The sequence below is a fragment of the Diceros bicornis genome, chromosome 11 (assembly GCF_020826845.1).
Source record: "Diceros bicornis minor isolate mBicDic1 chromosome 11, mDicBic1.mat.cur, whole genome shotgun sequence".
Taxonomy (NCBI): Eukaryota; Metazoa; Chordata; class Mammalia; order Perissodactyla; family Rhinocerotidae; genus Diceros; species Diceros bicornis.
The window spans coordinates 66,684,305-66,708,906 of NC_080750.1; the positions used below are offsets into that span (position 1 = coordinate 66,684,305).

At 49.3% G+C, this 24,602-nt stretch overlaps 1 protein-coding gene across 5 annotated transcripts; it reads left to right on the forward strand.

Annotated features, from left to right (window-relative positions):
* The first annotated feature begins 64 nt into the window (after positions 1 to 64).
* Positions 65 to 24,272, forward strand: STMN4 (stathmin 4). 5 transcript variants are annotated; one of them, XM_058550471.1, is made up of 8 exons: positions 65 to 191; positions 16,956 to 17,046; positions 18,134 to 18,229; positions 18,922 to 19,002; positions 19,436 to 19,644; positions 20,487 to 20,678; positions 21,372 to 21,425; positions 23,667 to 23,722. In XM_058550471.1, exons 2-7 carry the CDS (start codon positions 17,034 to 17,036, stop codon positions 21,390 to 21,392), a joined length of 612 nt encoding a protein of 203 aa, XP_058406454.1. In that variant the 5' UTR covers positions 65 to 191; positions 16,956 to 17,033; the 3' UTR covers positions 21,393 to 21,425; positions 23,667 to 23,722. The 5 variants fall into 5 exon arrangements, with proteins under 5 accessions (XP_058406454.1, XP_058406452.1, XP_058406456.1 ...); XM_058550469.1 differs by lacking the exon at positions 21,372 to 21,425 and having other exon boundaries at positions 23,667 to 24,272; XM_058550473.1 differs by lacking the exon at positions 18,922 to 19,002.
* The last annotated feature ends 330 nt before the right edge of the window (positions 24,273 to 24,602 follow it).

Genomic DNA, 24,602 nt, shown 5'->3' on the forward strand with positions numbered 1-24,602 from the left:
CTCTGCGCCGCTGGGGCTGTAAGTGTGAGTTATTGGTGAGTCCAGTCATTGAGCAGGGACTGCCCTTGGTTGCCTGGCTTCTGGATAATCAGTCATCCACGCTCCTGCTTCTAGCCACACTTCAACATCAGCAGGAAGATGCAGAGTCCCGATTCCCGCTGTCAGATGGTCATGTGTCCACCCTGGAAGAGGTAAATGAATGGAGTCCCCACTGTGCAGCCAGGCAGCACCTGGGGATTCTAGGAATGGCTGCAAGAGCCCGTCCAAGAGTCATGACCACAGCGCAACCTGAGCTGTGGAAGGTGGCATCAGCAGAGCGACCCACGCTCCTTTGACTAATGTCCAGCCGCTGCATTTGGATGGACTGATCACAATCAGCTGGCTCACCCACAGCTGACACAGCAGGCCCGGGACAGCCTCTGCTCACCCACCTTCCTCAGCGCAGCTCACGGCAGCTTTGGACATTAAGGTGTGAGAAACAGGCTGCCAAAACGCCTTCCACCCCTAGGAACCTCCCAGCTCTGACCTTGCTGAGTCCTCTCCCGGTTTTGGTCTCTCCTCACCCTTTATCCTCTAAACTTGATGCTTGGCACTTTTCCTACAAAACCCATGTTTCTTTCTTTGTTCCATCACCATATTGCTTTATGCCCCCTCAGGGAAGCCCTGGGACTCTCCCGCCCGGTGGTGAGGCCCCAGGGGCGGTGGCTCCACCCACTCTCCCTCTCCCCAGTAGTACTTCCCTCCGCCAGAAAAGGTCAAATCTAGGCCTCGCCACTTAACAGCTAGGCTGTTTGCAAGTTACCGTTCCCATCTGACTCTCTTTCTTTTATAAATGGGGCGGCCCATCTCTGTCTCACAGGACTGTTGTGAGATTTATCGGTTATATCTTACCAGGGGTTGTGGGGAGAGGGAAAGGGCAGTTACTGTTTAATGGGGACAGAGTCTCAGTTTGGGAAGATGAAAAGTTCTGGAGATGGGTGGTGGTGATGGTAGCACAACATTGTCAATGTATATATATGTGGCCCTCACAGCTTAGTACTCAAATGGTAGCTGGATGATTCTAGAAATGGGGCAGCCCTGCCCATACCCCTTCTCCCCGACCCTGGTATCTGCTCTCAGGTCCTGAGGTCCTGTCCCTCCCTCCCGGGCCCTTGTCCCAGCCCCACCCTCCTGTCAGTCAGTTAGGGGGACTCAGACAGAGGCTCCCCACCCCTAGCAGCAGAGGATCTCACATTGGCTGCCATCACCATGGCAACGCACTGTCTCCTCCCCCCGCCCTCACTTTCCCGAGCCGGCGGTTTTGTGGAGTTCCGACTACTCCGGGCTGGGAGGGAAGAGGAGAGCGCCACTGCGGGAGGGGAGGGAGGCTCCCTTGACTGCAGAGGTGGCCACACGGTTCAGGTCTGCTTGGCTTCCCGGTTCCAGCCTGGTATGCAGTGTGGCCTCTTTTGTCTCCGCACGTTGAGGAACCATTTCGACATCCTTACGCACTCCTGATCCCTCTGAAACGGGCCAGTGTGGGGCCCGAGTCCTGGGATAGTGATATGTGGCGTGCATGATAAGTGTGTTGTTCAAACAGAGGAACGGTTTTCGTCCTGCTCCCCTTGCAGCGCTGCTGGGAGATTACACGATAGAACCAGTGCGGGTGAGCTGGGAAAACTCCCAAGGCTCTCGGGGGTCATGCGTGATTCTGCCCACCTCGGTGTGGTTGGCCAGAGGGGTGGAACCTAACAGGCACTCCCCCCTGTGATGTGAAGTGGGGAGTTTGGAGCTATGTGTCTAAATGGGACCCCCGGTGAACAGCACAGGCACAGGGCAGTGAGCCACCAACCAGTCGGTGCCAGCTCTGGGTGCAGGCAGGGAGTCAGTGTCAGGGCCTTAGAACCCACTTCCTCCCCAGCACACATCCTATACATGGACAAGCTGCGATGTGCAAATGCTCTCCGGTGCTCTTGTAGTTTAAAAACATAGTTTAAAAGCATTGGCTGAATTCAGTGTAACTTTTTGTCTTTGTGTGTGTTCTCAGTCAACAGGGGTGTGGTGGCAGAGGGTGAGAGTCCATGAAATTGATTGTGGTTGAACAAATCCTCCTTTAAAAGGGTGAGGTGATGAAATTCTGACATGTGCTGCAACATGGGTGACCCTTGAGGACATTATGCTAAGTCAAATAAGCCAGAAACGAAAGGACAAATATTGTATGATTTCACTTACATGAGGTAATACATGAGGTAATGAATTTGCTAGAATAGGCAAACTCATAGAGACACGAAGTAGATCAATGGTTACCAGTTGTGGGGAGAAGGGAAGGGGAGTTAGTGTTTAATGGGTACAGAGTTTCAGTTTGGGAAGATAAAAAAGTTCTGGAGATGGGTGGCGGTGATGGTAGCACAACACTGTGAATGTACTTAATGCCACCGAACTGTATACTTTAAGTATACATTTTTAACCATTTTTAAAATGGTAAGTTTTATGTTATGTATATTTTACTCCAATAAAAGAAATTTACCCCTCTCCAAAAAACAGGCATGAGGCGAGGCTGGGTGGTGGAGCGGTCTGTAGCTGCCATGGCAGTGTGGGAGGAGAACACGCTCAGGGAGGCTCTGATCTGGAGAAGTGTTCTGGAGAAGGGGGCTCACTCCCTGGGCTGCCTCGTCCCTCAACTGCCTTGTTCTGCCACCTCCAGCTGACTGGCTGAGGGTGAGCAGGCTGAGAAGGTGTCACAAGGGACTCCCTGCCCCCATTCCCTGAGGGAACTAGAGAAGCCACCACGATGACCTCTCATCGCCTCAGGGTTCCACGTCATTTAGGAATCACAGGGTAGTGATGACCCTCAGCTTCAGTCCCGGTCTTCCTCCATCTGGAAGGCCCGGGTAGGCTGGGTGGGCTGTGAGGACCCACTAGTGCGGGTGAAGTTGCCACAGCAGTGGTGTGGCCAACATCACAGCGAGGTGGTGAGAGGGAAGCCCTGCTCTCCTGGGACCCCTGTGCAGCGCCCTCCCCAGCTCCAGGGCCTGCAGCCCCTCCTTGCCTTCTGAGTCACTGTTCAAACCCACCAGCCCTTCTGACAGAGCTGGAAACAGACACCAAGCCCTCCGGGAAGCTATTTTTAGGGTTCAGCTGTTCTTTCTGATTTCTCCTTTAGACTCCATATTCTCCCACCCCCAGATCTGCAAGAGCTAAAGATTCTGGAAGTCATTCATCGTTCCCCCTCTCCAGGTGCTCCCTCTAACCGGGCGGCTCGGCTGCGAGCTCGAGCTCTGTGCCTTTACCCCCACCCTCCCTCTTTCTCTCTGCAGCCCCACCCTCACCCTCTGGTTCCCCAGCTCCACAGGCAGCATGGAAAGCAGGCTATTTGTCTGATATCATCTTCCACTCCCTGGCCTGCTAAGAGTTACTCACTCAGGCAATCCCTGCTCCACCAGAGGAGATTGTCCAATTGCCAAGCAACCCACTGTTGGCCAATCACGGCGCTCGGAGGTGATGTCATGGTGAGAGCCCAGCAGTGGTGCTGATGAGAGAGAAGCCCAGGGTACCACTAATTGAAGGAGTGAGGAAGCGAGCAGCTCGCTTCTAACTGGACTGCAGGTAAGTGGAAATGAAATGCAAATTATTTGAAGCCTTTCAGACAAAAGACAAAAAAGCAAACAGCTGCTGCAGAGAGGAGAATCGAGGGGTCTGGCATCTATTGTGTCGCCATTGGCTTCACTCAATCAATTAAACTTTGTCAAAGCCTGGGGGACTTGGGATGAGGCGCAAAGAATGGTGCTCGGCAGAGGGGCGAGGGTGGGCTGCAGGCGCTCCTTCCAGAGCTGGGAGACAGAGGACGGGTGGGGATTGCCGGGGTCTCTTTCGGGTCAGATGTCCATGGTGAGTTCTTTCTGCATAAAAATGTTTTGTTGCTGAGGGATAAAGGTTTTGTTCAGAGTCCTGCTTCCCCTGGAGCCGGCTCTGACCCCTGGCCCCCTCAAGCTAGAAGCTGCCCTGGTCTTGCATTTCCTTTCTCAGCCACAGCTGTTCTCGGCTCCCCTTCCCATTTGTATCATTCTTTTCCTTCTCCTCTACCTGCACTGGGTTACTTTTTTCTCTTGGTGCTAAGGATACAATGAGATCACCGCCTCTTCCTCGCCCCGCCCCGCCCTGAGGTCAACCTGATCCTACCTGGGCAGGGCCAGCAGCTGGAAAGCTGCAAACTGCGGGAACCCACTGCCACGCCCTGGTCCCTGCATGTGGCCGCTCCGGGCGCCTCTTTGCTCAGCCCACCGCCCTCCCAGGAGTTTAGGCATTGTCCTTTCCTCATCCCTGGGACCCAGGGATTTGGTGTCCAGCCGCCAGCTCCGTCCCCACGTAGCAGTGCTGTCTTTGTTTTATTCCTCCCAAGAAGACACAGTCAGGTGTGGAGGAGTGCCATTGTCCTGAAAAAGGGCAGGTCTCCAGAACCCCTGGGAGGCTCAGAAATGTGTCCAAACACCCTGGGCAGGGAGACCCCCATGTCCCAAGGCCAAGAGAATAGTAGGAGGGAACGCCCAGCGGTGGCCTGCCAGAGTCCTGCGGGGCGGGTGGGAGGTTGAGAGGGAATGTATGGGAATCTGTCTCTGCTGAGGCTGAGGCCCCCTCCAGAGGGAGGAAACCTCTCCCACAGGCGGGGAGTCAGGGTGCCACAGGGAATGAGATCATCTGTCAGAGGAGGAAATAATCACAGTGCTGGAGCGAGCAGTGAGGGAGCAGAGGGGAAAGGTCTGATCAGCAGCTCCACAGAAGGGAGCTGGTCTTTCAGAGACCCTGCCCTATCCTGTAGGGCCAGCCAACCCCCCCAGCTTGCCCCAAACCCCCATCTTGCTGCTAGAAACTGTGTTTTTACTCCTCCTTGAAGTCCACTTATCATCACCAGCACCTGAGCACCTGTCAGCGGGTCCCAGGGTTTCTGCAACAGGTTTGGAGGGGGTGAGAATCTTTAACTGCTAGATGGATCCACCATAGAGCATTGTAGGGAGTGAGTTCCCCATCATGGAAGCATTCAAGCAGAAATTGGATGACTACCCAGCAGGGTGGCTATAGAGGAGATTTCTGCATTGTGTTGGAGATTGGTCTAGATTAATGTTTTTCAAATTGCACATTGAGACCCATTAGTGGATTGTGAAATCAATTTTGTGGATTGTAATTGGTATTTTTTTTAATGAAATGGGATAAAACAGAGCAGAAAATAAAGAACATATCCCATATAGTAAATAATGTTTCTCATACCATTTTTTAGTTGTGTATATATTTATAAATATAAATACATTTTATCTATTTATAATAAACATAAATAAATATGTTTATAAATACATATATTATTATATTTTATATTTATAAACAAATATAAAGCATATTTATATATTTACGTTTATAGTTCAGTTATGTGTATATTTACGTGTATGTATGTATGTGTACATATCAGTGACCGTATATATGTATATATATGTATATATATATGTATGTCAGTATCATGACATATACATATTGGATCATGATAAAAAATGTAGTTCTTTGTTGTGGGTCCCAGTAAAAGAAAGGTTTGAGAAACATTGGGCTAAGTGACCTCTAATTAACTTTTCTAACTCTTATAGGACTGTTAGCCTATGGAAAACTCTTACAAGACTGTGAACTTCTTTTATTTTTAATTGTGGTAAAATACACATAATATGAAATTTACCATTTTAACCATTTTTAAGTGTACAATTCAGTGGCATTAAGTACATTTACATTGTTGTGCAACCATCACCACCATCCATCCCCAGAACTTGCTTCATCTTGTAAAATTGAAACTTTGTCCCCATTAAACACTAACTCCCCATTCTCCCCTCCCCCTTACCCCTGGCAACTACCATCCTACTTTCTGTATCTATGAATCTGACTACCTTAGGCACCTCGTGTAAGTGGAATCATATGGTATTTGTCCTTTTGTAACTGGCTTATTTCGCTTAGCATGATGTCCTCAAGATTCATCCATATTGTAGACTGAACTTTTTGCAAGGAGAACTGTCTCGTTCATACGTGTCCCTATTACCAGGTACAAAATAAGTGCCCAAGGTAAGGGTCCAAGTAGTCTTGTTTCAAATGGAAAACTACATTTCTTTAGGGAGATACTTTGTTCTAAAGGACCCATCAAAGATAGAGAAGCCTGGTCTAATATTGTCCCTCCTGGGCAGGTTGTTGAACAGACATACTATTGGCAGTGGGGTCATGGGAGTGTCTTGGATTTTTTACTTAATGTCTAGATTTCGTTTTGGCTGAGTAAAAGAAATCCCAGGGCCAAGTGAGGTTGGCTGCCTTCTTTCATCTGACTAGGCCATTTTAACCACATTTGCCCTATGGGAGAGAAGTAAACAGACTGATAAGACTTAAAGTAGAGCAATAAAGATTAATAAACTGACATCCAGAGAGTAAGGTAGAAGAACAGGAAAGAGGGACACAGAGCAAGGAAGGAAGGGAAGAGAGAAGGAGAGAGCGTCTACATTACACCAACCATAGAGAGAGAATGGGAAAATTCAGAGCTTTTATGTTCTTGATTTTAAATAATTGGATATTTAAAAAACCAAGATCATAACCAAAGAAAGGCTTAATTTTTCCCGAACCCCTAAGATCCTGTAGCCAGACCCTTTTGATATTTTTACATTATATTCCTGCTTACCTCGAGATTCTCATTTGGAGACACAGAATTCCCAGAAATTTTGAAGTCATGAGTGGATAGAAATAAGACTTTTTTGGGGAGGGGGAGATAGAAATTTTGGGGGAAAATTATAAAACATGTAAAAATGTCCTGTAGAGAACCAAACGCTCTCCCTCGCTCGCTCTCTCCCTCCATCTCTCTCTCTGCCTCTCTCTCCCTCCCTCCGTCTTTCTCCCTCCCTCTCTCTCTCCCTCCCTCCCTCTCTCTCTCCCTCCCTCCCTCTCTCCTCCCTCTCTCCCTCTCTCCCTCTCTCTCTCCCTCCCTCTCTCTCTCCCTCCCTCTCTCTCCCTCCCTCTCACTCTCCCTCCCTCTGTCTCTCTCTCTCTCCCTTCCTCCCTCTGTCTCTTTCTCTCTCTCTCTCTCTTTTTAGCTTGGGAAATAAACATGCACATGTATAATTTAGTTTGCTTATTAAATTAGAATTTGCTATGTTTAAAGATGTGATAGTCTGTAAAAGGTTACTTTTTCTGTTTTTCTTTGGGGAGGAGTAAAGACAAAAAAAGCTCTCTTGCCATTTTAAAAAGCATTTTTTTCAGGTTTTTATGTTTTTAGGCCCACTAGGAAGACAGGGAGACACACAGATACAGGTACACTACACCCGCCTCCCCATACACACCCCATCCTTCTTCCCCACCAAAGCTCACTGGTCTTTTTTATCAATTGAAATTCCCTTAGCGTCCTGCTGTTGGAGGCAGGTGGTAGGAAGGCAGAGGACAGAACAGATCAGAAGGGGTGGGAGCCTGGAGGTGGTTGGTCTAATTTATGACAGGGTACAGACAACCTGGGAGTTCAGAGAACAAACCAGAGATTGTGACTCCAGAGAAAGGAGCTGAGCACAGGCTTTAGGGTGAAAGACCCAGTGGGGGAGGGGCTGGGCAGAGTGCAGTGCCAGCGGATCATGTGGGAGTCCGTGCCCAGAAATCCAGACCAGCTAGGGAGCAGGGTTCACACCGAGTCTGTGAGAACAGGTGGACAGGCTCTGTCTGCTGACAGCACAAGCACAACTTGACTACTGATCCTGGGACAGGTCTGTCTGTTTTCTGCACCTGCCACCAAACCAGATATGGAAGGACTCAACAAGTACTCTATGAACACTTCCTGGAAAAAAAATTACTCCAGAAGTAGTTTAGCTAACCAAAAAATTTTATCAAATTAAAGAACTCAAGTACAAAAAAAGATATGGTATTGATAATGGTCATGAAGAAAGAAAACACTAGAATTTAGAGTCATTGTCTAGTTATAATCAACATGTTTATAAAGCTGAATGCAAATGGCGACTCTCTTGAGGGTAAGGAATATGTCTTTCAAATGCATCATTGTATTCCTTCCCAATACCTCGCATCGTGCATGTAGTAGGTTCTCAATAAATATTTGTTGAATGAATAATGTAAGAAAGAAATCAGTAATCATAATCCAGAACTGAAAATCCAGATCACTGTGACAAAATCAGAAGGTTTGTAGTGAAAGGAAGTAAAAGTATACTAAATCTCTCATCTCACACACAAAAAAAACCATTAGATACTGTTTTATTCTTAATGTAGTGAAATATAGATATAAACGATTTTAACTTATAGATAAAAACAAGATTTGAAACTTACAAAGCATTGGCAAAGAATGAAAGAACAAAGAAAACGAGAGTAATATTGCAAAAGAGAAGAGTCTCCCCTTAGTATAGCTAAATGCCGGCCAGAAACCCGGCTCTCCTCCTCCTACTTAATCTTGAGAAAGGCGCCGGACCTCGTGGGCCCTCTGTCTCCTCATCTGAAAAAGGGTGGGAAATGGAAATGCTGGAGATCTCCATGGCTCCTCCCATCTATGGACACAGAGCTTGACCCTTGGAAATGTCTACAAATCCATTGCTTGTTCTCTGCTGATATGAAAATGATTTAATTTATTACACTTCGTAGGTCATTTGTGTGCATTTTAACATGGACTTTCGGAGCAATACCTGATGCAAAAGGGAGCTTAATGGTGAGAATTTTAAGCACCAGGGCCACTCGTGGTTGGGAGGCAGAGTTGGAGCGAGCAAGCCTTTGTGCGCCCTTCAACCACTCACCCTAGGCAATCATCTGTCTTGCTTACATTTATGCTTGGCCTTGCATATGAGGAAGTGCCATAGAACTTTACTGGAAACAGTATGGGCTTTGATATAAAAAGACTTTAGTTCAAATCCCCTCTTTATCATTTTCTACTTGTATGACGTTGGGCAAATCAAGTCACTTACCTGAATTGATCATCTGTAAAATGGTACCTATTTCATAGGATTTGAAGAGAATGAAATGATAAAATATATATGCTCAGATTACAACTATGTAAAAATGATAGGCATAGAAAAAAAAAAGCTAGAAAGAAATGCCAGTAGCAAAAAGTAGCAAGATGACAGGGATTTCTTTTCTCTGTCACATAGATGTTCTGAAATACGATGTTAATATGTTTGTAATTAAAGCACTGTATATAAAATGCATATATGCCTCTATACGCACTTGACAGTGCCTGGTAAACTGTAAAGCTCTAAGAAACATTCCTATATCGTGTTTAGGAGTGAGATTACAAGGGCTTGCTCTGTCTGCCAATGCTTCCAAGTGCTTTGACCCCTGACTTCACACAGTACCTGGGTCACAGTGCCTTGCTCTCCATCTGGTGACACTGAATGGAAGTCCGTGCCCTTAAAGTTGACTTCTAATATGTTGATTCCTCTTTATATATTAAATTGAAAATAAAAATAGCCCAGAAAGTGCCATCACTGTGATATTTGGGACTGTCGGTTTTCCAGGCTTAATTTCCTTCTCTGGCTTGCCTCTCAACGTAGCTGCCACAACTAGGAGGGGCTCCCCAGCCTAGGCCCCTAGAGCCCTGCATTTGGCAACAGGTGACCCCTCCTTGTTTCCTGAAAGTGCAACTGAAGCTGCATTTGTAAGCCTGTTAGGAACTGTCTGGAAGCTGCTCTTGACCACGGTTCTCACCATCTGTTCCTCTGTAAGCCCTTAGAGGCAAAACTGGGGGCATGGGAATCAGACAAGCACCCCTTCCCCAAAGGCAGTTAATGACGCACTATTCTGCTTTGCCCAGTTCCCCTCTGTTCGTCTCACTAGTCCCTTCTCGGCCTGAGCTCTGAAACCCACTCCTTCTCCCTTTATAACATGGTCCATGTTACTGCCAGAGAATTGCTGAAAGCCCGCAGAGCATCTGCGAAACTTCCGGAGGCTCCAAATTCCCACCCAGGGGACCTATTTCGCTTTTTCATCATCAAAACCCCTGTGGTTTTTTTAGGACCTAGCCGAGGGCTTGGCACGGACTTAAATATTCAATAAATATTCTGGAAAGAATAAAAACCACATTCATGAAAAAATAATTTCTCTCTCTCTCTTTTTTAACCCAAATAAGGCATATGGCTGCCAATCAGAGCCTTCTGATCGGTACAAAATAACCAGGCTTACTGTAAGGAGATGATATGATTCCATGACATTTAGGTAGCTCATGCAGCTTATTTCAGGTAAACATGTAACTTCAACAGGACTTTTAAAAATCCTGATGATAGGCACGGATCTAAAGAGCCACCTCCCTGTACTACTTACGATCAGGGGACCTGCATCAGAACTCACTGCTTCCATGCCCTGATTCTACGCCAGAGTTCCTATATTGTCGCAGAACATCCTTGCCAGGGACCACTCTATTCAAACCACTTGGATATGCATGAGCTTCTTATCCCTCAAAAGCGGGCCACATGGGATTTGACACCTCCTGATGGCATTATCTGGGCATTTCTTGCAGTGACAAATAAAATGCTTGCTCCCTTTGGCCACGTGGTCAGTCAGAGGCATCTCAGGAGGTCAGGCGTGCACCCAGTAGACGGCCATCGGGCACCTGAGAGGGTGATGCTCTTCTCTGTTGACGCCTAGTCATTGATGGCATTACAGAAAGCCTGGGAGCATGGGTCACCACTTCTGGTCACGTAAAAAGTTCCTTCTGCCGTGGTGTCCCTTCTGCATCCCCATCTTTACATTGCTGCTCTGGTGGCCCCCATGTGGGCTGTTCCCTTGATTCTGGTATGTGGGAGGAGAGAAGGGATCAGCACGAAGGGGGAGGGAACCGACACTAGAATCCAGAGGCTTGGACTCTGGTCTCATATCTGCCACCAACTCAGTGTGACCTCAGGATGTCAGGTCTCTGGGGAGGAGGGTATTGGCATTTTGGAAGGGACAATTTTTCGTTGTGTGGGATTGTTGTGTGCAATGCAGGACATTTAGCCTACCGGGTGCCTGCCCACTGAATGCTGCAGCATCCCCAGTCTAGTGACCATCAGAGTCCCACGTGTTTCCCGGGAGTGAGGCTGCCCCTAGGTGAGAACCCCTAGCTAATGATCACCAGTTCTCTCCATCTCTGACATTCTGAGGTTCTAGGGGAAACTGGGGGCTCTGATCTCTTCACTTGAGGCATTTTTCCCCACCACCATGTCACCACGAGCTCCCTCTTCAGTCAACAGCTTGATTCTAGACCTTCACTATCAGCTGCCTTCACTCCCGATCAAGACTTACTCCTTCTGCGTCTCATCTCCTGAAGGCCTGCCTCTCTGCTTGGTGGGGTTTTCACTAACTAATTTATTTGCCAATTACGTTAATGGTTCAATCCAGCAACAAAAATGTGTGCTTACTTGCTTTTCCATACACAGACTCTTAGACTGTGGGAAATGTATGGATCAGTTTGCAAACAGGGAAACAGTACTGGGTGGGATGCAGACCGTCCGGGGTGTAAGTCATTCTAGCCAGGTCCTCATCACTTTGTGCCTAGTCTCAGCTTCCAGCCTTCCCCTCCAAATCTCTTCCCCAAGCTCATGCTGCCAGATGAATCTTTTTGTACTAGTGGCGTAATCAAAGACAGAGATGGGCTTTAGAATGAAAATCCCAGCTCTGCCCCTTACTACCTGTATGACTTGGTGTAATTAGCCTGACTCTGCTGAGCTTCAATTTTCTTCCTATGAAAGAACCTCAGAGAATAAAGTGAGATAATATCTATGATTTTCCCAGTACCAAGCAGGTGCTAAAGAAGTGGTAGCTATTATTATTATTGTTGTTATCATCAGCATCAACTTTTCCTCTCTCTATTCAAAAGATGTCAGTGGCTTTCTAATGAATAGAAAATAAAGTACAAACTCTTTCCCTGGTCTGGAGGTCTTGGATCTTCTCATTTCCGTTCTAGCAACTGGCCCCAATGCATCTTGCATGCAGCCTAGCGGGCCTTCTTTGTTCCCCAATAAACCCAGTCCACACACCCAGCACACAGTCAAGTTCCAACACCACTGCAAGGTTAGAGGCACTGTAGAGCCTGAATTGCTTAATAACCTCATCACACTCTCACCTCTGCCATCTGAAGCTTGAGTCCTCTTGCCACCTACTATGCTGGATGGATAACTGACAACACAGGGACTGGGCTGCCCAAGGAGGCTCTGCCTCTCGACCAACCAGTCTGCACCCATCAAAAGTGCTTGGGGGTGAGCACTGGGCAGGGGCCAGGAGGCTGCCGTCCTGAGCTCTAGCTCTGGGTCTGTGGTTATCTGCTGAGTGATCGTGACACATCCGCCTTTGGTTGGGGACCCCTTTGATCTTTGCTACCACTGGATGAGGTCAGTTTGCTGGTCTTCCTTAGTGGCTACCCAAGGCCTGGGATTGGCCTCTGCCTTAACAGAAAACAGGCGTAGAGCCTCTGGGAGGGCCACAGGTTTGCCTCAATGCGGAGCTTTGCCTTATGATGCTCTGGTGTCTGATGTCTTGGAGGGACTCTCCCACTGATGGGCCTGACCTCATGCCTCCTCTGACCTCTGTTGTCTCTCAGTCTTTATCCTGCCTCCTCGAATTCCTAGCATTCTGTCCTCTCTGACCTTGGGCAATGACACCCCTTACTATCCTTCTCTGTCAGTCCCAGAATAGGCCTGGTGGCCACATTCCATTGCAGGTATTTTGCTGTGGCATGACAATATGACCCAAACTTCCAAGCCATTTAACAGATTCCATAGCACTGTGAGAGGATGGTAGGGCCAAGGCCTCCAGACTAAGGTTGGTTTGTGGGCCCTTGGGTTGATTGGACCTGCCTAGGAGAATGGCCTGAGCTGTGGCTGTCTAAGATGGGAGAACAGGGCCTAAGAGCTGTTCAGAAGGGCCTCCGGCCATGGGTTAGCATAACTAGATCTTCCAAGTGGTGTGTGTCCAATCTGAGTCTAACCTATAAGACAACCTGGAGTCCTCACACAGCCAGGCTAAGCACTGGGGAGGAGGGTGTGACCAGTCTCACCCAATGCTGATGCCACAGGTTAATTAGGGACAAAGTCAGGCTCTCTGCTGTGGCTGCCACCACCCAATGGCTTAGGACCCCTTTGCATTGCTGGGCCCTCCATTAGAGTCTTGCCCTCTCCCCTCCCCTCTTATATCCTTTCTTAGAATGTCCCATGGGCAGCAGCATCTTTGGGGTCTTGAGAGCAATAGAAATGATGTGACTGTTGGCATGAGGATGTATAAGGGCCCCATGTACCCACAGGTACATGTACACAGATTATCTTGAGGGACATATCAGACCATGTATAACCATGGTAGCTGAGACAAGGTGAAAGAATCATGAGTTTGAACCCTGGCTCTGTCACTTACTGAGTGTATTAGTTTCCTTCAGCTGCTGTAACAAAGTACCACAAACTTAGTAGCTTAAAACAACAGAAACTCATTCTCTCACAGTTCTGGTGTCCAGAAGTCCAAAATCAAGGTGCCAGCAGGTCCACACTCCCTCTTGAGACTTTAGGGGGGGATCCTTCCTTTCCTCTTCCAGCTTCTGGTGGCTCCAGGTATTCCTTGGCTTGTGGCTGTGTTACTCCAATCTTTGCCTCCATAGTTCACGGCCTTCTTCTCTCTGTGTGTCTCTCATCTGCATGTCTCATAAGGACACTTGCTATTGGATTTAGGTGCCACCCAGATAATACAGAATGATCTCATCTTGAGATAATTAAATCTTCAAAGACCTTTTCCAAATAAAGTCACATTCCCAAGTTGTAGGGGTTAGGATGTAGACATACATTATTGGGGGACACCATTCAACCCACTATGCTGAGTGACCTTGGAAATAAATGTCACTTGGCCTCTCTGAGCCTTAATCCCCACATCTATAAGATAGGGATAGTAATTCCTATGTCACAAAGTTATTAAGAAAATTAAAGTGAAAGCATTTGTCACATAGTAGATGCTCTATAAATGCACATTTTTAGTTATGCAGACTCCAACTCTGTGAAGCTAACAGTTCTCAGTTACAAATCCCTTGGCCGTGCATACCACTTCCCATCTCTAGGATGTCTCCTTTTGCCTGCCCTGGTCTTCCTTCTCTGTCTCTCTGACCTGTGTTCTCTACCTGGTTGCACAATATCTACCTTAGATGTCTTCAGGCCAGACTGGCTTTCCCTTTGTCCCTAGGACCATGAAGGAACCAGCAGTTAGCATCTAGTTCCTTCACTGACCACAAGGGAAGAGCTTATAAGTTGAAAGACCTGGATCCTAGAGCCAGCTCTACCACCAACTGGCTGTGTGACCTTAGCCAAGAGTCTTAATTTCTCTGAGCCCCAGGTTCTTCATCGGAAAACAAATCTGATGATGCATGCCTTGTCAGCCTAGCCCAGCCTCATGTGAAGATCATCTGACATAATGTAGGTGCCAGGAACTGTAATCTGTAAAGTGCTCCATGAGTGGAGGGTCTTAATTATCACTCTCAGCTTAGGCTGAGGGGCATGGTCTCTGTCTCCAGCTACCCGCTCCTACAGAAAAAGCCAGCTCAGTCCCCCTTCTTTCTCAGGGTTACCTTCTCTGCTTCCCCATCACCTGTTTGGAGCCTCGCTTCTGATCCATTACCCAGGTTAAAGTCTGAGGCTGCTCCCTCTCCTGGCAAGGGCTGACTCACTCTGCCAGTCGTCTCATCAATCAGCCTGGTCATGAGTGGAGGTTGTGTAGAATGGAGACTCATGACCACAGATGTCGCATCCCGGCACTCAGTCCCCCTCCCTGTTCCGGGACTAGCTGGTACTGTCAGGATCAGCTTGACTCCGAGGAGAGAGGCCCATTGTGCTGTGTCGGGAGGGACGTGGAAGGGGCCTCTGGCTCCAAAGCACAACAGGAGCGGACCCCGAAGACGCCGCAGGGAACAGAGCACTGGAAGGCCAGTTGACCCGGCTTCAGATCTCCGCTCTTTTACTTTCTAACTGATTGACCCTGAGCATGTCACACGAACTCTCTGAGCCTCAGTTTCTCACCTGCAAATGGGGACGACAGTCCTTCCTTGCAGGGCTGGTGAGGACCACAGGTGATGACTCTGAAGCAGTGCATGGCACCTGGTGGCTACTCTGATGAAAAAGGCAGAGGAAGGGAAACTACACTTATTAAGCACCTCATTTTTGCTGGATGCTGTAACATGCTTTTCTCATTTAATTTGTACAACTCTGTGCGGAATTAAGCACAAGTTAGACACGTCAAGTGACTGGGGACAGCCAGTAAGAGAGGTGGCGTCTGTTTGACTCCACACTGGTCTAGCCCTAAAGCTGGAGCTGAGCCCACGGCTCCCGTGGGCTCCCTGCCCATCCCAGCCTGTGTGGACTCTGGTCCGCAGAAGGAAAAACACCTTGTTAAGGAAGAAAAGCGTTCTAAGTCAGCCTCCAAGTCCCTTCACCTCGTGAGGATGCAGACAGTGGAGCTGTTGGCTCATGCCACCCCTCGCTGGCACAGTGACCGCTGAGGGCAACTGTATCAGGGTTCTTCAGGGAATCCACCGATAAGGTATTTATAGATATATAGGAGGGGTTTATTATGACAGTTGACTCATGCAGTTATGAAGGCTGAGAAGTCCCACGATCAGCCACCTGCAAGCTGCAGGCCCAGGAAAGTTGGTGCTGGAGTTCCAGGCTGAATCCGTAGGCCTGAGAACCAGGAGCCCCCATGTCTGAAGGCAGGAGAAGATGGGTGTCCCAACTCAAGCAGAGAGAGCAAATTTGCCTCCTCTGCCTTTTTATTCTATTAGGGCCCTCAACTGATTGGATGGTGCCCACCCATATTGGTGAGGGTGACCTTTACTGTCTATTGACTCAAATGCTAATCTCTTTTGGAGACACCCTCATAGACACACCCAGAAATAACGTTTTACCAGCTACATGGGCATCTCTTAGCCCAGTCAAGTTGACACAAAAATTAACCATCACAGTGGCCACAGATCGAGTTGTCCCCACGACAGACGCTCACTGCAGGTCATTCCTCTCTGTTGGATAGCAGCCTTCAGTGGAGCCCCATTGCCCATTGTCCCCCAGACACTCCCTAATCTTCTCCCTCCCTGCCTCTCCTGTTTTACCTCCCCCTCCTCTTTCACTTTCTGGTCCAACATCAACCAGCTTGAGATCCCCATAGACTCTGAGCTTTCTTACCCCCAACCCTTGCACGTGCTGCTCTCTTGGCAGAATGCCCTCCCTGCTGTCTCCTGCCTAATTCCAACTCATCATTGAACTCTCAGTTCAGGTGCTGCTAACACCGTGGGGCCCTCCCTGGCTCCCTAGGCCCCATGATGGATATGGAGCCCTATCTCTGTTCTCCCACTGTAATCCTGCATACTGATGTCTGTCTCTGCACTAAACACATGATGACATCATTCCTTAATAATGCTCATCCCTTTTCATAGTCCAGGGTTGTCTTAAACGGCGTCAAGGAGTCCTTAGGACAGTGGTTCTTGTGGGGGAGAAGGAAGGGAGTGTGGAGGCATCTGAAGAGGTATTTTGACACCCTCTGTCCAGTTTCCTCTCACCCCATATCAGAATGGGCTGAGTGAGAAGGGCTGGGGTGGGTGTAGGGAGAAATTCAGGATACACAGCTATTTTGTGAACATCTCCCAGGTGATTCTGACTTAGGATTTGTCTCTCGCCCTAACCCTTGCTTTGGGCCAGGCCACTGAGCTGCACAGGGAGCCATTACCCCTGATCCATACAGTTTTGGAAAACCCATGTTTGCCCACGCAGGGGGCTTGGGACCAGGAAATCAATTACGAAACTATCATTAGCATATGGAAATTGAGCTTGATTGGGGTGGTGCGGAAGAGGGGGTTGGCGTTTGGAAATGGAGAGCTGGTGTGGAGAGCGGCTGGAGGTGGGAGCAGACGAGGTACCTCCTGGGATTCCCTCCCCGGGTGTGTAAAGACCTTCCTTAGAGAATAACCTATCAGGGGTAAAATACTCTCTTTTCCTCAGATTTGTGACAGTGTCCTGTGCTGTGACAGACCTACTCTGTGACTTTTAGTTGGATTCATCTCTCACATTCCAGAAAACATGACCCTTGCTGGTAGGTACAAAAATTGTTTATGTGATGGGCACCATGGCCTAGGGTGTTTCTGTACACTCATAATGTACTTACAGATGCACAGAAAAAGAGAAAAAACAGACAGGAAATAAACCCGAGGGTTAAGAGAAGTTACCGCTAGATGGCGAGTGGGATCACAGCTAAGCTTTGCTTCCTTGTGTTCATCTGTGTGTGTTCTTAAAAAGTTTTTACAATGCACATGTATTATTTTTGCAGTTCATTATGTTTTCAATCTGTAAAAGCACATGACGGGGGAGCACCGGGCACTGAGCACCGGGGGTTAGCTGAGTGCTGAGGGAGCCTGAGCTTGAAACAAGATGCGCTGGCCCCAGGGCGGTGCGGCAGCCATGCCAGGAGCAGGGAGCGCTCGCTAGGGCCAGGGCTGGGGTGGGCTGGACGTCAGCACAGCAGCTCTAACCCATGCTCTCCAGACACAGAGAGACTAGATGCTGGGGGGGTGGGGGTACTACTCCAGGCCTCACAGACACCAGCCCCTCTGGCTTCGACCCTGTGCTGGGACGGTCAGGGGAGGCTCACAGCCTGATCTGGCCACCCCGTGAAAGGCAAGACCAGAGGGACGGTGGTGAGCTTCTTCACCCTTCAGGGAAGCACTGCCAAGTACTTTGAGTAAAATGGAGTGTAGATTTCCTGCACCCTGGAGCATAAGAAATGGACTATCCTGGGCAAGTGTGGGGAGACAGAGAGCTGGGTCCAGGGCACGAGGCTGGGGCAAAGGCGCTGATGCTAGGGGTCTTTACCTGAGGGCATTTTACACTCAGTACTACAAAGGGGAATGATGTACTGGGGGAAAGATGGTGTCACCTGGATGTTCTAGAAGGCTCAGGTTCTAATAGGAGGGCAGAATTGTGTCCGAATCACACACAGGAATCCAAAACAGGGCTGCCTGGGGCAAAGTGGGCTGGATCCGCAGCCAGGGGTGGGCCTGGGTGGTTCGGGTGCCTCTGTGGAGCCCAGTGACCCCTGACTGCTCAGCCGCCCAGACTCTCAAGGATGCTGGCTTCTGAGTCTAGGAGGGGTGGCCATCTTCATGTGCTGGGTGTTTCCGCAGCCTACAAAGAGAAGATGAAGGAGCTCCCACTCGTGTCCTTGTTCTGCTCCTGTTTCCTGGCCGACCCCCTGAATAAGTCATCTTATAAATATGAAGGTAAGTGAGGGCCACATTTGGGAGAGTAACGGGTGGAGGGTTCCTGCGGTTTGTATCCATGAGCACAGCGCCCCCTACCCCGATTCCCTGAAACTCTCTTCCCCAATCACCTTTCTTTTCCCAGAGTCAGTAAAATCACCCGGCTGATTCTGAGGGTCTAAGCCCCCTGTGAAGGCAGGTGTCAGGCTGCGGCCTGGGCACCAGACAGCAGTTGAAGGTCTGATTCAGACACTCTGCGGAGTGCTCTTGATCTCAGCTGTTATTTATTTGTTTAACAAATGGATGCTGTGGAGTGTGCAGAGGTGAAGCAGACAGAGATTCTGTCTTCAGGGAACATCTAGACTAGAAGAGAAGACAAAATGTGGTATAAATCACTAGATTCCACAGTCACCAGGTCTCCTCAGTGAAGGGTAGAGAATGTTCTGGGAGAGTCCAGAGGTGGGAAGAAGACTTCCACCTGTGGCCACCCAAGGAGGCTCTGTGATAGCCATGCTGCCTGGGACCCGCGACAGGGTCCCAGGACACCACGTCCCAAGAAGCTGGCAGGGAGCACTGAATGGCCATGTCCTGATAGGGGGGTCGGGTAACATGTCACCTCTCAATTTCTTGGAGGTTAAAAGGAAGGGACGGGTTTGGTCTGGAAATGAGAGGTGGGAGTGCTCGGGTTGCCTGAGATTGTTTTTTCTGTTTAGGCTGGTGTGGGAGACAGTGTAGGAGAAAAGATCAAAGCCAGCGGAAAGACAGTGCTGACTGGAGAGAAAGAAGAGAGCAGGGTAGGAGGGAGCAGGGGAGAGGTGTCAACAGGCCGAGCCATCAGATTCGTGGAGGGCTGAGGAGCGGAGGGGTGGTGGGTGGTGGGTAAATGCACCCTGCTGGCCACCAGAGATGACAGTTCCAGCAAGAGCTCATCTATGGGAGGAGGCTTGTGGCAGCAGCAAAAGCAGAAGCAGTTGCTCAGCCGTTATTATACCTCAGATATCCTGATACCCCCATTCTTGGAGCCTGAGACCTTACTGTGGCTACCAACTCCTCCAGCTCCAGCAGAACCCATGACCTTAGTTGCCATGCTCAGGACAGACCCAGAGCCCTAGCCATTGGTTTGCCTTGGGGACCCCAGACCTCCCACGTGTGTATGCATGTGTGCATGCTTTGTGGGTGCCCATGCAGTCCTCAGGGGGTGAGCGGCCCCTTTTCTGCTCTCTGCAGCAGACACGGTGGACCTGAACTGGTGTGTAATTTCCGACATGGAAGTCATTGAGCTGAACAAATGCACCTCGGGCCAGTCTTTTGAAGTCATCCTGAAGCCGCCCTCCTTTGATGGGGTGCCCGAGTTCAATGCCTCCCTACCCAGGCGGCGAGACCCATCACTGGAAGAGATCCAGAAGAAACTAGAAGCAGCTGAGGAGCGAAGGAAGGTAAGTGCTGTCCTTTCTTCCCTCTATCTCAGTATGACGGCGAGGGAGTTGGAGAAGACAGGTGGTGGCCCCGAGCTGGGGTCAGGTCACCACCAACCTACAAATATTTAGGCAGCACCTCCCAAGTGCAGGGTGGAGAATGAGGCACCATTGAGGGAAACAAAGAAGTTAAGTCCCTAGTCTCTAGGAGCTTACAGTTTGGCTAGGGGATAAGGCACTGCATTACATACCTCCAAGAGGTGGCCCTACATGCACAGTGACAGGGATAAGACATTGACAAACACTAAGGATTAGGGAAAGTCTCGACAATTAAGGAAAGGGCTCCTTAATTGGGGGAGGGGCAAGAAGGTCGTGGTGTGGGGTGTTTCCACTCCCTGGCATGCCTTCCAGGTTTCCTATTGATTCTTTGATGCCATCTTTGTGTAAACTTTTCTTCATCTTTCAAGCAGAAAATAATCTTCTCCTCCCTTGAATTCCTAGAGCACTTCCTCTCTACCTCTTAAGGCATATGTCACATGCTGGTCTGGGTCAGAGTTATTTATATATGTCTTATCTCTACTAGACTTTTTTCTTTCCCAAGTTGCTAGAATAGTGCCTGGCACATAGTATATGGTCATTTAGTATTTGTGAATGAATGAATGAATGCCTGATGGCAGTGATAAAAAGGGAACTGGGGGTATGATGGGAGAATCCAGGAAGGATCCTTGCTTCCTGCCAATGGGTCAGGGACCAGGCTCAGGAAGGCATGTGTTCTGGGTGTGGAGCTCTTAAGTCATGATGATAAAAATACACCCTGGCATGCTCACCTGTAAGGACCTCTTTCCCTCTTTGTGCTTCCCTAGTATCAGGAAGCTGAGCTCCTGAAGCACCTGGCGGAGAAACGAGAACACGAGCGGGAGGTGATCCAAAAAGCCATTGAGGAAAACAACAATTTCATCAAGATGGCTAAGGAAAAACTGGCCCAGAAGATGGAATCCAATAAGGAGAACCGGGAGGCCCACCTTGCTGCCATGTTGGAACGGCTGCAAGAGAAGGTAGGTGGTCTCGGATCAGAGAGGAGACTCCTGGGACACTCTCTTCCTTTCATGGCAAGTATAATGGGCCTATATATCATTTCAGGGAGCAAGGAGCCTCGGGCAGGAAAGGGGATATATCTGTTAGGCCTGATCCTTAGAGAGTTCCAAAGGATGATTTGGGAAGTCATAGGCAAGAAACACGAACTGAGCTTTGGAATTCCTTGGGGGACGTGCTGCACAGCTACACAATGGAAATTTCTCATTGTATTAGGGTAATGAGACCTCTTATCTCCTAGAGAAAGCCTGCCTAATGCAAGGGAGTAGGGAGAGGCAAGCAGTTGTACATTCCTGGCATCATCCTTGAACAGACTGATTGGATTTAATGAAAGATGATGACTTGAGCTCTTGGCTCTAAGCCAAGGGCATGATGAGCCAAGTTGCCCATTGAGCAGGAAACATGATTCTCTCCAAACTTCTTGATATAGACTGAGTGAGTCTCCGGTCTTTCCAATATGCTACCTTTGGTCAGTAAACCAAATGGTGTCACCTAAATAAGAGAAACGTGATAGACTGGGGTTGGTCTCGTGTGTCAGCAGAATAACAAGAGCCCATCCTGCCGAGAACATGCTGGCCTCATTTCCTGAGCCTCAAGGCTGCCCCAGTTTCTCCTGCAGCTCCTGGGAGAGCTCCAGCTCTGTGTTTTATTTCCAGGAGCCGCCTGCTGCGCGGTGACTCCCGGGACCCGATCGGTGGCCTCATCCCATGGTGAGCAGCGTGGTCCCCGCTCCTTCCTGCCCATCCACCTAGAGTCTCAGGCCCTTGGCCACAGCTCATAGAAAGATCTGGTTTCTTCACAAGGGATCTGGATGTTATGTAGGCCCTGCAGCTGGCCAGCATGTGGCAGCCCCTCTGCTCTTATACCCACTCCATCCTTCTAGGGGCAGCACGGCATCCACCAAGTATCAGATGGGAGGGAAGTGTTCTGGGTCTGATTTCAGGCTTTGCCAGTTATTGAGGGATGACTTGGAGCAAATTCTTGCAGAAAAAAATCTGGGGTTGGGATAGGATAGGGCATGGGCCCTCAGGCCATACCCAAAACAGATAATTGCAGCTAGAGCCATGATATGGTATTTGAAAGACTGCAGAACACTTTGATTTCCTCATACCCTTATCCTCACAAGTCCATGAGGTAAGTAGCACAGGTGTTATCTTTATGTTACTGATGAAAAAACTGTGTCAGAGAAGGTCAAATGACTTGCCCAGGGTCGCACAGCTACTAAGTGGTAGAGCTGGGACTAGAACCCAGTTCTTTGGCTACGAGTCCAGGTGGCTTTTTCAACGCCTGTCTCAGGGAGATCAGCCCACAACCATCCTGCCAGCATTTTGTCAGAGAGGGGCTACTGGAGGCCAAGGAAAGGGATTCCAGAATCCTAGGGGTCTGCCCAGTGAGCTCACCTGGGAATGGAGGTAGATTCTGAGGTGGGGAGATTGGAAGGCCTGCACTCTGGAGTAATAGCTTTGCAGGTGAGGTGAGACTCAAAGAAGCAAGATGTCAGAGCAGACATTTGAGTGGGCCTCATTCCCCTGGGATCTTGACCCCTATTCACCCTTGCCCAGGGGTGAAGTCAAGAGGTGGAATGAGAGATAGGTGTGTGGTTTCTGCCTGCCCCAGGCCAGGGACACCTTCAACAGTGCCTTCTGTGTCAGTGTTTGTATGGGTCACTGACCATCTGCACCAGACTCACCTGGTATAAAGTTTAAAACTACAGATACTTGGACCTCACCCCAGACCTACTAACCCAGCTCTCTAGGGATGGTGCCTGAGGACCTGCAGTTTAATGAGCTTCCTAGGTCATGCTGATTCGTAGCAAGGTTGAGAACCACTGCCCTACACACACCACTCCCCACACTCTCCCCAGGGCCATGGAAAGTTCAAAGGCCTCTCCAGGGACAGATTTGTAGTTCAAGGTATATCCTGGAACCTGGACTGCCTCAGTGGGTCTACACCAGGCTGATTCTTGATATCTGGATGTGATGATGCCAGAGTCTGGCAGAATATTTACTGAACACCTGCCCTGTGGAAGGTGCCACAGTAGCAAGTGCAAGACAGAAAGAAGAAAAAGGCATGGTCCCTGTCCACAAGGAAGTCCCTGTCCGATAGAGCACCCAGATACATGCACAGTGAGCAGGGAAGTAAGGCAGACTGTGATAAGCCCTAGAGGGGAACACTGAAACTATAGAATTCTAGAGGGAAAACAGCTTCCCATCCATGCCTCTCTCTCTAAGACCAGAGAACTGAGGCCTGATGGGTGAAGTGAGCTCATTAAGGCCACACAGCTGGTGGGCCTTGGAAGTCATTTCCCATCTTTTGGCTTGATTACGCTGTGAAACAGAAGAGAGCCCCCTTACAACACTTGTAAGAAAGTCCACTTTTTGGAGTTGGATAACATTTCCAAAAACTCTTGAGTCAATTTAAACTTTAAGAGCCGTCATCTTTCACCAGGGGGGTTAAGAAGACTTTCGCTAAGGAGATGGACAAGAAAGAAAAGCAGCAGTCAGGTTGCGTGTGTGTGTGTGTGTGTGTGTGTGTGTGTATGTGTGTGTGTGTAGGGGACACCTACAACGAGGCCTGGCTGTTCTACCTGCTCCTCTAGCAGCTACGCTAAGCTGCCCCTTACATGAACTCCAGCAGCATATTCAGTTCAAACGCCAGGATTGCTAGGGGAGGGAGGGAGAGGCCGGTGGGCCCTGAGGTCGCCGTGACGGGGGTCCCCACAGGAGGTTGGCCCCAGTCTGTGAGCTCCCTGGGGCCACACCACAGGCCCACACACCTGCCTCCTGCAGGTCTCACCTGCCACCTTCCACCCCTTCCCAGGAGCCTTTGCAGACCCTGCTCTTCACTTCCTGTGACAGCCATTCTTTGCTTTGGTTCTCTTAACCCTCATCCTCCCTTTTCCCCCTGGGAAACCTTGTGTGACCTGCCCTTTTCCCTCCTTTCCCTCCCAGGACAAGCACGCGGAGGAGGTGCGGAAAAACAAGGAGCTGAAGGAAGAGGCCTCGAGGTAAAGCCCAGAGGCCAAAGAAGTTTCCAGAACAGCCGGACAGCTCCAGCAGCTCCGCAGTTCCCGAGGCAGCCTCGTCCGCCGCGGCTGCTCTCCCAGCACTGGGGTTTGGGGGGAGGGGGGTGGCCAGGGGCGTTTCCTCTGCTTTTGGTGTTTGTACATGTAAAGAATTGACCAGCAAAGCCATCCTATTTGTTTCTGGGGAACAATGATGAGGTGGGAGAGGGGAGAGAAGGAGAGAGGTTGGGAAGGGGAGATGGAGAAGGACTCATGGACATTGCAACCCAGCCCACCGCAGACTCAGGGCGTCTTCGGCTTTTCTTCACAGTGAGCGTCCAGGCCCCATGTTGAGGGAAGGTGAAAACGGGGCAGTAGAATTCCAGTGAAGGGCAGAGGCCTGGGGGGCGGTGGCTGCAGGGCGTGGCAGGAGAAGCCCAGGACGGGGTGGGGCCTGGAGGTGCTGCTTCCGCCCCATGCCAGGCGGGAGGAGGTCCCGGTGTGTGTGTGTTAACCATCATCTTTTGATCATCATGACCAATGAAACATTTACTCCAAGTCTCCAGTCCTTTATTGCCTGAATTTGTCCTTTGGTTGATTGATCGAATGTTCTTGAATTTGGCTTCCACGCCCATCAGGTGGCACATGCCCCTTGTTTTTTAGTCTGACCGTCACAGCATCTGAGGTGCTAGGTGAGGTGGGTTGAAACATGCCAGCCTTTGGCGTAGTTTGCTTTTGCTTTTTCTTCTTTTTTTTAAAACCCCCTTTGTGGGTTGTCCTTTATTGGATTCAGTGCACTGGATTATTGAGAAAATAAATCCAATCTTCCTTTCCATGGATTGACATTCTAATACGGTCCCCAGTATGCATAGTAAAAAGGAAG

What these genes read in the sequence shown, in the direction of transcription:
- STMN4 (XM_058550469.1), top strand. An exon ending in GAGAGAAAGAAGAGAGCAGG is followed by an intron (nt 19,003 to 19,435) that starts GTAGGAGGGAGC and finishes TGCTCTCTGCAG; the next exon opens with CAGACACGGTGGACCTGAAC. An exon ending in CAGCTGAGGAGCGAAGGAAG is followed by an intron (nt 19,645 to 20,486) that starts GTAAGTGCTGTC and finishes GTGCTTCCCTAG; the next exon opens with TATCAGGAAGCTGAGCTCCT.